Source organism: Ricinus communis, chromosome 9, assembly GCF_019578655.1.
Source record: "Ricinus communis isolate WT05 ecotype wild-type chromosome 9, ASM1957865v1, whole genome shotgun sequence".
Taxonomy (NCBI): Eukaryota; Viridiplantae; Streptophyta; class Magnoliopsida; order Malpighiales; family Euphorbiaceae; genus Ricinus; species Ricinus communis.
In genome coordinates this window covers 27,255,418-27,270,478 of record NC_063264.1, presented here as the reverse complement: position 1 = coordinate 27,270,478, position 15,061 = coordinate 27,255,418, and the positions used below count along the sequence as shown (strand labels likewise).

General features: G+C 32.3%; 2 protein-coding genes across 7 annotated transcripts; both read left to right on the top strand.

The window, feature by feature from the left end:
* Nucleotides 1–613: 613 nt before the first annotated feature.
* On the top strand, nucleotides 614–7,466 carry LOC8273568 (probable ubiquitin-conjugating enzyme E2 26). 6 transcript variants are annotated; one of them, XM_015726933.3, is made up of 8 exons: nucleotides 614–1,207; nucleotides 1,340–1,430; nucleotides 3,398–3,532; nucleotides 3,615–4,565; nucleotides 4,676–4,739; nucleotides 5,845–5,984; nucleotides 6,067–6,378; nucleotides 6,933–7,466. In XM_015726933.3, exons 1-8 carry the CDS (start codon nucleotides 1,152–1,154, stop codon nucleotides 7,203–7,205), a joined length of 2,022 nt encoding a protein of 673 aa, XP_015582419.1. In that variant the 5' UTR covers nucleotides 614–1,151; the 3' UTR covers nucleotides 7,206–7,466. The 6 variants fall into 6 exon arrangements, with proteins under 6 accessions (XP_015582419.1, XP_015582417.1, XP_015582420.1 ...); XM_015726931.3 differs by having other exon boundaries at nucleotides 1,337–1,430; XM_015726934.3 differs by having other exon boundaries at nucleotides 615–1,195; nucleotides 1,337–1,430.
* A 1,775-nt stretch (nucleotides 7,467–9,241) lies between these two features.
* Nucleotides 9,242–14,470, top strand: LOC8273567. Its single transcript, XM_002531666.3, has 2 exons — nucleotides 9,242–11,813; nucleotides 14,283–14,470. The coding sequence occupies exons 1-2, from the start codon at nucleotides 9,242–9,244 to the stop codon at nucleotides 14,468–14,470; spliced, it is 2,760 nt and encodes a 919-aa protein (XP_002531712.3).
* Nucleotides 14,471–15,061: the final 591 nt, after the last annotated feature.

The window sequence follows — 15,061 nt, the reverse complement described above, 5'->3', positions numbered from 1 at the left end:
TTATATAAAAAGTCGTTTGTTTTCACTTCATTTATTCTAAATCTATCATTTATACTTAAAATGTTATCTAAATAGAAAATATAATTTTCTTTTATAAAATAAACATGTTTTACAAATTTTATAAATTTTCTATAAAGATAAAAGTATTCATTTTTCTTAAAAATTAGAAAAAAAAAAAAAATTCTCTATAAGTTTTCATGCTTTCTTCTCTGTTTACTCTTTCTTTACCTTCTCTAATAAATTTTTAATTCCCCATCTTTCAATCTATTCACTAATTCAACCTCTTTTCTTGGTTCATAAGAGCAAGCACCAACAATGAACCCAAAAAATTAATACATCATACAATTTTCAATGAAGAATCGATATATCAAAACTATTCTCTCTCATGTTTTTAAAATATTTATTAAAATTATTCAACTCAAAAATCTAGAAAAAATCAATTCAAAAATGCAAATTTTAAAAAGAAGTCAAATTTATTTTAATAAAAAAATTAAAATTAAATATTTAATAAAAGACATATAAAGAAGAAAATATATAATAAAAAATAAAGAGAAAAATAAAATATTAAAATATCTCACTTATGCCCTTAGTGATCTGAATCAAAATGATACATAGTACATTATTGTTGTTATAATATGAAGTCTATATGAGAAGAATATAAATGTATTTTTTAACTTACAAATAATAATAATATTAATTACTGTATTAATTGATTTGATCTCAATCAAATTAAGCTACAAATATCTATCTTTAAGCTACCATACATGCAGTTTATCCATCTTTTATAATTTAATAAGGTACAACCATGTTATGCAGTGTACAATCTATTCGACCCTCATAAATAAAATAAAAATATAATTGGACTTCTTAGCAATTTCTATTAAATTAGGACGTAAAAGAGTACCAATTTTCTTTAATCTATCGAATGACGAATTCTAATTGGTCATACAAAGTCACACTTCTCGAATAATTTACTCTCTTAGAAAAGAAAAAGAAAAAGAAAAAGAAAACCCGGCCGTGTCAGACTCTTATCTAAGTAATAAAATATTCTGAATGCTTGACATAGCTTAACTACTAGGCGCCATTTCTGCTGCTCGACCCGGCTCCCTCAGTCCCTCCCTTCCTTTTTCTCTTAGCCGATTGATCTTCACATGCAGCCGCCGCCGCCGCCGCTACACATTCCCCAGTCTTCCAAGTCAGTCAGTCAGTCAGTCTTTTCTCTCTCTGTTTTTTTTTTTTTTAGAAGAAGAAAAAGTTAACGCCTTCTTTTGAAAGTTCTCTTTTTTTTTTTTTAAAGTCATTTTTTTTGGCTCTTTCTATCTCTGAAAAATTAAAGCAGGAAGCGAGCATTAATGGAGCCAGACGTGATCGAAATCTCTCCTCCTCCGATGATTTCTCGCTCTAACAGAGTTTCTAATAAACTCAAACAGGTATTCTTTTTCTTAATTTATTTAATATGAATTAGTTATAAATATTTTATCTTTCTTTTCACCAGTGATCGACCTTTTGAATTTTGGTATTCCTTTTATGCGGTTGCTTTTGGGTTTGATCGCTTCTGTTATTGATTTTCTAATTTTGTATCTTTGTTTGATATCTATCTATATGTTTGTGTTTTTCTTTTGTTTTGGTTGTGAACAGTGTAATTTAGTACTCGAGTACCTACAGCTTATTTGGTTTTCATCACTGGTTCTTGGTTTTGGATTGTGTTATTTTGTATTTAGTTGATGATAATGTCTTCAATTGACATAATTAAAATTTTATATTACTAGAATCTTATATTATTTTTACTGTTCAAGTTCATTGCTTTTCGATTACAACAACATATGTTATGCATAGTGTTAGGATCAAGAACGTTACAGGTTGACTGTTCTTAGATTGGTTGTAAGATGGATCTCAAGCGTTTTCCAAAGCCATTTTAGTAGTTAGACAATGTGACTCATTATGAAGTAAGCTACACTCTTGGAACTTTGTGTATTTTTTGCAGTGTTTTAAAACCGAATCGGTTAAGGGTCCAGTTTAACTGGTCGCTTTGATCATTTGTCTGAGTTTGAGTTTTTCTAATTTTTTATATATTTATGATAAGGACTGTTTGGAGTTTTGTTTTTATTACCCAGATTGATAACTTGCACAGAAGCCATTTGTTAATCTGCAAGCATAAACTAACAACCTCATCTTCTTCAAAATCTTTCAAATCACATCAGAGCTACCAAATTCATTTGCTCCTTTCAGTTCTAATTTTCTTCTTTACCACATTTTGAAAATTTTGGAAACCCTAGGGCTATGTTGTCCATCCCTTTCCTTCTTTACTACAAAAGTTGCAAGTTGCATTATTTTTTTTAGCTAGATAAACATAGTTTTAAATAGGATATTTTTGTTTAATTAACCTTTGAATGAACGAGTATGAATATGATACTAAAATAATTGTTGTCAAAGAGGACAATCAAAAAGACATGAAAGAGTTAGAAAGAATGGAGTTAATTAATTAGTAGGAAGATAAAGGGTTCAAGGCAAAGTGTGAAAAGAAAATTGTTCACAAGGTGGTGAGAGGAGAGTATGTGTGAGGATCAAAGCAAGTAGAAGAACAAAAATCTAACTCTCTGTTTGGTGCACTAGTTGTGCAAGGGAAAGAAAAGGAAATTAAAAGAGGGAAATGAGAGAAAAGAAAAACAAAGAAATGACATTTTGTTTCTCGGATGCTTGTTTAAAGGATAGAAGATGAAGAGAAATAAACATTCCTAACTTTAAAATGTGGCTCTTATTTTGTAAAACAAAGGGCATAAAAGAAATTTAAAAGTTACAATTTTAAATTTTTTTTCCCTTTATTTTCTTTTATTTTGGAAGGAAATCTTAAGTGAGCTTATTTCCCTGTAACTTTTACTCATTTGTTTTCTCTTATCTCATTTATACACCCTTGTTTTCTCTTATCTCATTTATACACCCAAGCAAAGGAACTTAAAACAATTTCTTTTCTTTCCTTTCTCTCCATTTCCATCTTATGAAACAAAGCAAAGAAGGAAAAAGAACATAGGGAGAGTGTAACAATAGAAGAGCAGACAGGAGCAGTTATCTGAATCAATGAAGGCCAACAGTAGTTGCTTGTAGTTACCCCTTGTTTCCACCCTTTTGCTGAAAGTAACTTATTTATAATACATTTTTTTGTAATTTTAACAGCTAGAACAATGTAATTTTGAAATAGATTTAACAATTCACACTCACAATATGGCTTTTTGCTCTTAAAGCCACAACTTAGCAAAGTTGTCGCCTAATTGAATGATCGACATAAGGATTTTGAGCTTCATTGCACTTTTCAATACAGTTCTAACAACTTTGCCCTTTGGCAGTAGGTGTTATTTGTCAGAGCAAATAGTATTTATAATAAAGAAATAATTTCTTGTAGGTTGTACTTCGTGAAGTAATTGATGTTGACAATGATGAAGATTCTTCTGATTGTATGATCATTGATGCGACAATGGACACAAAGAATAAAGGGAAAGCTATAGAAGAAAGTGTTGATGATTACCTTCTAGCTAAGGTACTATTGACATCTATGGTTTTCTTCGTTTCATGTTTTGTTGCTTTCTTTTAGTCTTTTTCAATGTTGTCTTCTTCTCTAGGATGCTATGGTCGATTATCTTCCTTATCCTTCTAAAGGCTCTGGTCCTGGATCACAAAAAACAGTCATTGTAGATGGTTCTAATTCAGATATGTTAGACAATGAGTGTATCGACATCACATCTGACGACTTCATGGACTTTGATGAGTATGCATATTTACAAGCACACTTTGATAATGTGGATATTCCTCCTGGAGTGGAGGTACCTATTCCTTGCTTGCTGGATTCTCTTCATAAGACAAAGAAGACTGTTAATGAAAGTGACTCTTTGGATACAACAAATCAAAAGAATCTGAATAATCTGGTTGCATGGTCATCAAAGTCTTCTGCTGTTGGCAAGAAGCTGGGTTTTAAAGTCACGCAGGACTCTGTGAGCCATGCTTCTGGAGTTGACGTATCCTCCCATTGGTCTTTTGTGAGCCATGCTTCTGGAGCTGACTTATCTTCCCATTGGTCATTTTCACAAACTGCCCAAATTAAGAAGAAACCAACCGTCTCACAACTTGGATATATTATGAATCCCACAGCTATTCAGAAAATAAAGATACCAGTTCATTCAAGTAGTCCAATTATTTTTTCTCCAGTAAATCAATTGCACAAAGCCGCAATCCCATTCCCTGATGAGCCATCATACCAAGGTGGTCCAACTAATCCTTTTTTTCCAAGTTTTCCTTCACACGTGGGTGGACTGAATCACCCTGCTTCAGTAGGCCCACCTTTTTCTTGGCCCTTGTCTGAATTTAAATCTTCCTTTGTTGACCATACAAGTCACTCAGAATTTTATAATCCACTTTATGGTGGACAAAATCTTTCTGAAGAAGGTGTGGCAAGGACTCTAAAACATGTAAATGAAGATGATATTCTGAGCAAGTACCAAAATTTTAAGCGGTTTGATACTGTTGAAGATCATTCAGATCATCACTATGCTTCTAAAGGTTCTTCAGTTAAGCAGGTAACTAGTTTTAGAAGATGCATTTTGTTTTCCTCTCTCTCTCTTTCTCTCTCTTGGCTTTTGATCCTCTGTTCAAATGTAATTTTAGTTTTGTTCCAATTTTCTCCCAGCCTCCAAAGAATTGGGCAAAGAAAATTCAGGAGGAGTGGAGAATCCTGGAGAATGATTTGCCAGGTAAGCTCGGTGCTTTCTGATTCTACATGGGATTGACAATCGCTTGCATAGATATTTTGTCCTTCTGATGAGTTGCTTCTTTACAATTACATAGATCACTGATGCATGCAAATGTTTGCAGTCAAAAGAAACCAATTTTATATATCTGTAGAATTGTAAAATTTTTGTTTTCAGACTATGCATATTAGAATTTAATTGCTGGTTTTCCCAGTAAGCTTTCTTTTTTCTATTCAGTACTCTAATTCAGGTCCACGGAAGCTATGCAGGTAGTAGCTGGCTTTAATTATATTTAATGAAGTTTGCGTTTACAGAAGAATGAAAATTGAAAAAAAAGAAATGAATCTATGCCCATTTTGTTTAAATTAAAATTACCTTTCAATTCTTTTACGTTCCTTATTAAACACTCCGTTGTTATCATTGTTCTGGACTTGCTATCCTGCTAGTTTTAAGCATTTTCATATTTTGTGGAAATGCCATTTGTTTGATTTTTTCTTGTGCTCCTCCTTCTCAGGTCATGCTAACATGAGAGTAGAATAGAACTCTTTATGAAGCAAATTGTCAAATAATTTTAAAACCACAAGTTTAGCAATGCATTTTCCTTTAGTGAACATCTGTTAGAACCATTGCAAGGAGTTGTATTTCTCCATTTGATAAGCATTTGTAAATCTCTAGGAATATTTTTCTGTTCACTTCTGCCATTAAAGTGACACTCTTTCATTCACTCTGAGGCCACCAGTTGCACTTTACACTTGCTATTTAAGAGAATAACAATGGAACCAACAGTTAGTTCTTTTATCACGATTTTAATGGATACTAATAAGAAGGTTAGGGATTCCCTCCTTTTGCCATTCGGCAATGACCCTCAGTATGGACCATATGATGGCAACTGTGTCATTTCGTGGATATTATGCCGTTTGTTTAGTAGAACTGCTTCGCCTTATCCTTGTTACTTGTCTCGACTAAAATAATCGGTCAAAATAGAAAAGTAAAAGAAGAAAAAAATTTCCGTTGGGCTTCTGTCCCTTGCAGAACTACTTTTCCCCTTATCCAGGTTTTGGATAATGAAGTTCTGACATTTTCAGTCTCACGTTTATCATGTCAACAGATGGTATATTTGTCAGGATTTATGAATCAAGGATGGACCTATTAAGGGCTGTAATAATTGGAGCTGAGGGCACTCCTTACCATGACGGTCTCTTCTTCTTTGACGTTTTCTTCCCTAGTGGTTATCCCAATATACCACCGGTATGACTGAAGTTTTGTATGATAATATTGCATCTGCTCTTGTAAAATTTTGGTCTCTCAATTATGGAATTATCCATGTCAGAATGTCTACTATCATTCTGGTGGTCTTCGTCTCAACCCGAACTTGTACAATTGTGGGAAGGTATGTCTCAGCCTTCTTGGAACTTGGCATGGTAACAAGAATGAGAAGTGGCTTCCTGGTGTGTCAACTGTACTTCAAGTTCTAGTATCCATACAAGCATTGATTTTGAACCAAAAGCCCTATTTCAATGAGCCTGGATATGCACATATGAATGGCTCAGCGCATGGTGAAATTCAGTCACAGCAGTATAATGAAAGGACATTTATATTATCACTCAAGACAATGGTATACACAATGAGGAGGCCACCAAAGGTATGCTTTTTAAGTATTCATATTAGCTCTTTTGTTGTAATCAGTCATTGGCATGCTTGGAAATATGAAATAGTTTGTCCACCTAATGAGCTTAAATAATCACCTTAGTTGTTTTTTGTAGTTATCTGATGAAGAAGCATAAATGATTTTGTTGGTGAGAAGTGTAATAAAGTTGGGAAAACAATTACCATACACAGTTAACAGAAGCTGTATTGTGATGTTCCTTATAGCCACAGATCCAGTGTGCCTCATGGTGCTACTTATGAATTATTTCTACAAAAGTCTCCCTTTAGTTGGTTTATAAATTGGCAATCAACTAATCAATTACAACCTCTAGTTTAAGGAATAGCGTAACATGGAACTATTTAGCTATGTGGATCTAGGTTGCACGGAAACCTCTAGAAGAGCAAAGTTTTTGTGTCCGACACGTTTTGTGGATGCTTCTATGATTATCTTGCTGCAAATTATTTGCATTTCTTTTTTTTTTTTTTATCTTTTATATGCCTGGTTCTTTATCATAGTAAATTGTGTTTCAAAATTGTGGTTGAATGCAGCATTTTGAGGACTTTGTTTTGGGTCATTTCCACAAGCATGCTCATGACATTCTGGTGGCATGTAAAGCATACATGGATGGAGCTCAGGTCGGGTGTCTGGTTAAGGGTGGGGTTCAGGATGTTGATGAGGGCGACAAGAGCTGCTCAAAGAGTTTTAAGGACTCATTACCAGGGTGTGTCGATCTACTTCTGAAGGAGTTTTCACTAATTGGAGTCAAGGACACTGAAAAGTACCAAATTTTGGTGAAAGGGGATATTAAACCGAGTGCTTAATATCCCAAGGCTGCAACGATTGAGTTATTGATTAATAGTTTTGAGACTCGACGCAAAGCGTCTCAACGTTTCTCACATGCAATATATGTCCCTAATTTTTATTGAGAAACTTCATATATTTTGGTTATAGAGGCTTATGTTTTTCTTTTATAGGTCAAAATACAGTTCCTAAACTGTACAGAAATGTAAATATGGATAAAAGATGGCAGAAAGCAGACAATTAAAATCTCATCTAATTAAAAACTCCAATTACATCTTGAAGATGGTGAATGTTCCTTTCTACTTCTAGTTGTATGTATTTATATTGCTGTGCAGAATGGATTCAGAGTAATGGTGTGCAGCAGAAGTGATGAACTGATAAAATGCTGCTGTTTTTTTGATTGATAGAAGAGGTTGAAGACCTTTAGGTGGCTGCAGTCACTTAGTATCAGTTTGTACGTATACATGCATCACACTGTGACAAGTACATTTACAGCCATAGATTATTATTACTATTATTATTTCCTTTCTTTTTGAATGGTGAAGATTGAAAATCTCTGCAAATGTCTTACTTGGAAATTGAAATTTTCACTTAACATTGGGTTTCTCGTTAACATTGTTCATATATGTGAAGATTTCCAAGTCGGCAGCAACAATGTCTATTGATCCAAATCTTGTATGTACTAATAATTCCAGCCGGCAAAGTTGTGAGGATTTCCTATTATGTAAGTATATAAAAAGCTTGGATGTGTCATCTAACATATTTTATTAGTATATATATATGTTAAATTATAAATAATTAATTTTTTATTTTAATTTATTTTAAGATGTGTATTTTAAAAATTAATTTTTTATTGGCAAAAAAAAATAAAAGATAATAATTAAATAGAGAAAAAAGTAGGATAGAAAAAAATACAAAAAAATTAGAGTATTTTTATTATACTTTTATATATATTAAACTTAATATTTAAAAAGTCATATAATAATATAACACTCCAACGTATTATTTATTTTTAAAATATAAAGTAGAGCTAATTTGATTCTCGTATGGAGAGCTAAATTTTATTTCTTAAATATAAAGGATCAAATATTTTATTTAAATCCAATGCACTTTTTATATTTGACTCTTTATTTTGTTTTTGTTTTCATAAACATTAATAGTTTTAATTTCTCTTTTATTTTATTTTTAATTTTTACTAAATAAAAATATCAATTAATTAAGTGCACAGAGACTTGTAATATATTTATTAAATATAAAATAGAGTAAAATTTGACTGTTTATATGTAGAGAATCAAACCATCTCTAATTTATATTTAAAAAATAAAAAATATATTAGAATGTTATTTTATTATATGGCTTTTTAAAATAAAAAATTTAATATATATATATATATATATTAGAAATACTCTTATGAATCATTTTTTCTTTCTTCAAAATTAAGGAAAGAGAATGTTTAAAAATTTTAGAGAATGAGAATTAGTTAACGAGTCTCTTAAAATTCTAATTTTTTAATATTTTGGTGAGAGGTTTTTTAGAAATACTCTATATGAAACAATTTCATTTTATTTTAATAGCAATTACATAATCTTAAAATATATTATAGAATATTAAAAACTCTATTAGATTAAGAGAGTATTTTCATTAATATTTTTTCTAAAACATGGTGAAGAAACTTAATATATTAAAAATTATATTTCTTACTGGCTGAAAAAATATTTATATCTCATACATGGCCTAGATGATGGCAGTATGTTTTTGTTTATTTGTCCTTCCTAATTTTCTTTTTGTCTTTGTTCAAAAATAATTATTTTGTCTTTTATAATTAAGTAAGCATTTTTTAAAGAAAAAACGTTTTTTGTCTAAAGTTGGTCTATGTTTTTATCTATACACTAAAATGATAAATGATTGACATATTTATTAGTTTTAAATGAATAAGTAATAATAAAGTGTATACTCTTAATAAATATCATTTTTCAATAAGTTACGGTTCTAGAAAAGAATTATTCTTATTCTTTTTATCAGTGATCATCAGAATTCTATGCCTTGCATACGAATGATGACACTTTTTGCTTGCTGCTCTTCTCACAATATCAAGGATCCAATGAGTTCCTTCATTAATTCTTTCACACATTTCCTTATTCTTTCTTTCTTTTCTTTGATCTCAGCTGTATCCTGTGCAACTCAACTCCCTTCATACACTGACCATTGCTCTTCAGTTGTCCCACAGTATGCTACAAAGATAAATACAAATCCTTCATTTCCACTGGGCCATTTCCACACTGGTTACGGAGGTGGCACTGGAATTTTCAGTCATGTCTCCTCCAGTTTCTCAAAATCTTTTGTCTTTCGCACCCGTAATGCCTATCATACTGACATTGAAGGTGTGCTCAAAGTCGAAGCAGATTTTCTGTTCCCAATGCCATACATTTATAACTACGGCAGGAACTTCAATAATGGGCAAGCTCAGGATAGTAGAATGGGGAAAGACTTGGTAAGGCTCTCGCTAGAAGGGTACTGGTCAGAATCTTCAGGTAAACTTTGTATGGTAGGGTACAGTAGACTGAAAATTGATGATTTTCTTGATCTTAAGGCTGTTCTGAAGCTTGAAAGTGTGAAGAAGTCTAGTACCGTTACAAGTCTGATTAGTGGAACTTTGGAGTGCTTGAATTCTAATGATGATTCTTATTGCTTTGAATCAATATCGATCTTGATGCTTCCTCATATGAACTATGAGTATACTTTAGTTTCTAAACAATTTCAAGGTGGAGATGAAGGTGATTCTGACAAGAAAGTACCCTTCACTTCATTCCCTGGACCTAGTTTCTGTAATGAAGGTTGGTGGCCCCCCAATGGATTTTATTTGAATTATGCAAGTAATTGTGATTCTGCAAACAGATGCAGCCCTTTCGATGAAGATCTTCCTCCTGTTGTATTCATAAGTGGATTTGGATGCTTGGAAAAAGAAGGAAGATTGCGAGTCTTGGTTGAATTTTCTGAGCGCCGCTCCAATGGTTTTTACCAGCCTTTTTATCCCAACAGAACATTTCTTGGGGAAGGAATTTGGGATGAGAGTGAACTGTATATTGTTGCTTGCCGATTCTTGGAGGTTGCCGAGTCTTTGGCTAGTGCTCGCGTTGCAGATTGTTCGATAAGGTTGAGCTTGAGCTTTTCTGATACATTGTCAATCAGACAGACAAATAATATGGTGGGGAAAGTATCAACCAACAGAACTCTCGATGATCCTGGTTACTTTGATAACATCATTTTTCGGAGTTCGGAGAATCGTATAGTGGGTGTTCCTGGTTTGAAGTATGAGTACACTGAATCTGACAGAGTGAGGAATTCATGTACAAGAACACAACTGCTTAAAAATAGCAAGAAGAGATACCCAAATGGGAATTATATTCATATGAGATTCGACATGTCGATTAGAAGTTCTGTAGGAAGAATTGCATTCGGTTATGCAATTCCATTCTCTGTAGGTGACCAGTTTTACGAAAAACATTTAGATGAAGCAAATTCTGCAGTTGAAGCAACGCTTAGCAGCAGTCCAATTAAAATGAGCTACAAGTTCAGATTCACAATGCTACCTGGCGTAAAACTTGGCGAAGGTCTTTCTCTATTTACTACAGCTTCAAAATTTGATGAGGTAGAAGTTTCTGCTGAAGGGATCTATGATAAAAAGTCAGGAGCCTTGTGTTTGGCAGGATGTAGAGATCTTGGATTGGACAATCAGACAGAAAACTTCGACTGTGAAATCATTCTGAAGTTTCAGTTGCCACCACTGGAAGAAGAAAACAATGAGGGTAACATTAAGGGAAGGATTCAGAGCTCGCGGGAAAAGTCAGATCCTCTTTACTTTGAATCTTTGGAAACATCTTCAGCTGAATATTCAACGGGTGAAGAAAAAAAGTTCATCCGGAGGATGGATATGGAGATTGCAATTTCTCTTATATCAAGCGCATTGTCATGTTTCTTTGTGGGCTTGCAGCGCTTGCACTCAAAAAGGCATCCAGAAATTCTTCCTTTGATGTCACTTGTTATGCTTTCAATACTCACTTTGGGGCACCTAGTGCCTCTTGTGACAAGCTTCGGTTCATTACTCTTGAACAATGATGATCAGCAACATCATTTTCATGGGACAGGCAGATTTCTTGAAGCGAATGAGATGCTCAGAAACTTACTTAAATTAGTAGCTTTCTTGTTCCAGTTTCATCTTTTGCAGCTAACTTGGATAGCAAGAATTAACAGTGAAAGGTATAAGTCCCTGTCGGTAGTTGAGAAGACTACTTTTCTTCTGTCTGTACCAATTTATGCTGTTGGCGCCTTACTTGCTTTGCTTATGAATTGGAGTATTGAAAAGGGGATTGAGTTACAAACTTATGGAGGACTTATCTTGGATGGTTTTCTTTTGCCTCAAATTCTGATGAACATTTTCAGGGACTCCAAGGAGAATGTTCTTAGCTCTTCTTTCTACATTGGTATGACTTTCCTCCAATTGCTGCCACATGTTCATACTCTTTATGAAGCTTACACTTCTCTTCTCCAAATTCCACCCTGGGAAGTCATTACTGTATTGGTAGACCTGGTTCTTGCAGCAGTTATTTATCTGCAGCAGCACCATGTTGGTAATTTCTTCCTTTCCCATAGGTCTAGATTTGCAAGTGTATGAGGCCAAGGTTTGCTTCTTCTCTTTCTTTTCATCCCAATATCTCTTTTATGCCTTATGGAGTTCTCAGCATTTTCAAAAAAAATCAATTTTTTTTGGTGGAACTCAGTCTGCACAAAATTATGCATACAATTTTTTAGTTGAGGAATCTCATGCAATTTTTTCTTTCTTATAATATACTAACTGATTATCGAATCGCAGTTTCACTGTATAATTTTTAAAGTCACTCTTTTTAATATTTTAAAATATAAATTAATTAAGATCTAATTACTAATTAAATCCTAAATTTTATATTTTTTTGACAACTTTATCTAATTATTTTAAAATTTTAAAACAAATAAATACCCATATTTTTATTTTGTTCTCAAAAATATTTATGATGATAATTTTTAAAATTTTACGAAAAAAAGATAATGTGGGAAGATGACTATGATTACTAAAAGAATAATAATTATGAATCAGCAAAAATAATTTATCCTAAATTTAACAATATAGTCATTAAAAGTCTTATGTAAGTGCATTCTTTCACATATTTTATATCTAAATATAATAATTTTTTTATTAATTCACCAATTTTTATGTTAAGCAAAATTGACTTACTACATCATTTGACAGAAATTTACTACTGGTAATTGAGTTATAGTAAAAATAAAATTAAATAAATAAGTTGTCAACTCATTGAGGCATTTATTTAGGCAGTAAATCCTTTTTCTAATATGTTTACTAATAAAATTAACATAGCAATTACTCTAGAATGCTTTTATGCATAAGAATCTACAAATAAAAAGATTAGTGACCCGGATATATTTAGTTCGCGTATCACGATCCAAAGTGACATACCAACTATGCCTACCCCACGTACCTTATTTTAAGGTAAGTGGCGTAACCTGTCCACATACCCATACCGTGACCCGAGACGTACCAGGTTCCAGGTAACTATGGTATTAGAGCTATCTGCTGGAATTCAAAGAAGAAAGAAGTGGTGGCTTAGTTAACATTAGAAGCTAAATATATTTCAGTTGCTCTTGCAAATTAAGCTATATGATTAAGAAAGTTATTGATGGACCTTGGAATGGAGCAAAGGTTGCCAATAAAACTCCATTGTGACAACAAATCTACAATTGCCACTGCTGAAAATCTTGTTCATCATGGTAGGACTAAACACATAAATGTAAAATTTCATTCTATCAGAGAAGCTACAAGGTATCAACATATCAAACTGCTCCATTGTTCATCTGATGAGCAACTTGTCAGGTTTTTTAATCTCTATTATGTAGGCTCACATATTTAAAGATAATTATATCAATAGCTATTTTATTAGTGGGCTTATTCAAAATGATTCATTTATTTAGAGCCCATAGACTCCTCAATTTTAATATGGATTAAATGGATATATATCGTTTTCTAACTCATATAGGTTTAATGGGATCCTATTAGGTTAGTATATAAAGACTCCAGGGTTATTGTTCTCAATACGTCAAATCATACGACAACTTCTATTCTCTACCCATTAGAGACAAAAGGTAAGAAATTCTAAAAAATTTAGAGATTTGACTGAGAAAAGCTATACCTGTTGATTCAAGCACTCGTTCATCAATCATTCCGAAAAAGATTTGATTGCTATAAGGGAGACATGTATTTATGGCTAAACTTCCTTAATAATTATGGTATGATAGTTTTAGGTATTAAGATTTGATGATCAATATGGATTTTGATATTTATCATTTGTATGTGTTTTATTATTCATTGATCATTATTATAGATAATAAAGTCTAATAAGTGGTATCAAAGCTCCTATCATGTTAAATTATTAAGATTAAAATTGAGCTTTTTCATATAATTGCGTTTGATTTGTATTATAGGGTCTTTCATATTCATCAACTTTTAAAGTTTTTGTTTTAACAGTAAACTTCATTCTATATGAATATTTAATGTATGTATGATATTCGCATATATTTAGGTTGTATGGCAGTATCATTAGCATATTTGAGTTTTTTTAAATATTCAAATTTATGGTTTTACATATAATGATTATTATCTATATTTCAAATTAAGTTAATTGAAACAACATGTTACCAAAGTAGCCCCAGTTCTATAAAATTAGTTTTATTTTGAAAAATAAAGATTTTTTGTATTCATTGTTTATGTGAATATTCAAAGGTGGGTTAATATTTGGCCAAATAATAAAAACACTTGAGATAATAAGTATTGATGATTATACAATAGCTGCCTATGTGAATGATAGACGGTCCAAAGAAAGGTTATTGTTTGATATGATTTATGATCAATATTTGATTATTGCGCTGAGAGTACCATTTATAATTGGTATTTTGTGCAAACACTGAATGTCAAGTTGTGTTAGGTATCTTATTTTGTCACTTTTATGACATGTTTATTAATTGTATGATGTTTTTTATTCTCTATTTAGTTTCAGCAACTGCAAATAATATTTCTGCTCAAATTAGTGTTATTCCTATACTAAACGGTACAAACTTTAAGGTTTGGAAAGAGAATGTGGAAATCGTTCTCAATTGTATGGATTTAGACCTTGCACTACGGACAGAGCAACCCACTTTAGCTAAAGATACTTCAAATGAGACTAAAGTTGAGAAATGAGATCGTTCTAATCGCACGAGTTTAATGATCATGAAATGTTCCATACCGGAAGCGTTTCGAGGCTCTATTTTTGGGAGTAATAATGCTAAGGAATCCCTTATAGCAATACAACAGTATTTTGCCAAGAATGAGAAATCAGAAACAAGTAACTATTTAGCTACTCTGATTTCTATGAGGTATAAGGGAAAAGGGAACATAAGGGAGTACATTATGGAAAATGCCAAACCTTGCAAGAAAACTAAAGGCACTAAAGTTAGAGATAAATGAAGATTTACTCGTGCATTTAGTTTTTATTTCTCTTCCTATATAATTCAGTCAGTTTAAGGTGAGTTATAATACTCAAGAGGATAAATGGACTCTTAATGAGCTCATTTCACAATATGTTCAAGAATAAGAGAGAATCCAGAGGGATAAGACTGAAAGTGCTCATTTAACATCAACCTCTCAAAATAACAAAAAGAAGAGGACTAAGGATACTGCAACTGGAACACTTTCGCATAAAAGGGCGAAGAAGCAAAGTGATGAATTCACTTATGTTTTCTACAAAAAGGGAGGACACCTGAAGAAAGAGTGTTCTAAATACGTCGCTTG

What these genes read in the sequence shown, in the direction of transcription:
- LOC8273568 (XM_015726931.3), top strand. Translation starts at nt 1,152, where the DNA reads ATGCAGCCGCCGCCGCCGCCGCTACACATTCCCCAGTCTTCCAAGTCA. An exon ending in AAGGTTCTTCAGTTAAGCAG is followed by an intron (nt 4,566 to 4,675) that starts GTAACTAGTTTT and finishes ATTTTCTCCCAG; the next exon opens with CCTCCAAAGAATTGGGCAAA. An exon ending in CAATGAGGAGGCCACCAAAG is followed by an intron (nt 6,379 to 6,932) that starts GTATGCTTTTTA and finishes GGTTGAATGCAG; the next exon opens with CATTTTGAGGACTTTGTTTT.
- LOC8273567 (XM_002531666.3), top strand. Translation starts at nt 9,242, where the DNA reads ATGACACTTTTTGCTTGCTGCTCTTCTCACAATATCAAGGATCCAATG. An exon ending in TCTGCAGCAGCACCATGTTG is followed by an intron (nt 11,814 to 14,282) that starts GTAATTTCTTCC and finishes TTCTCTATTTAG; the next exon opens with TTTCAGCAACTGCAAATAAT.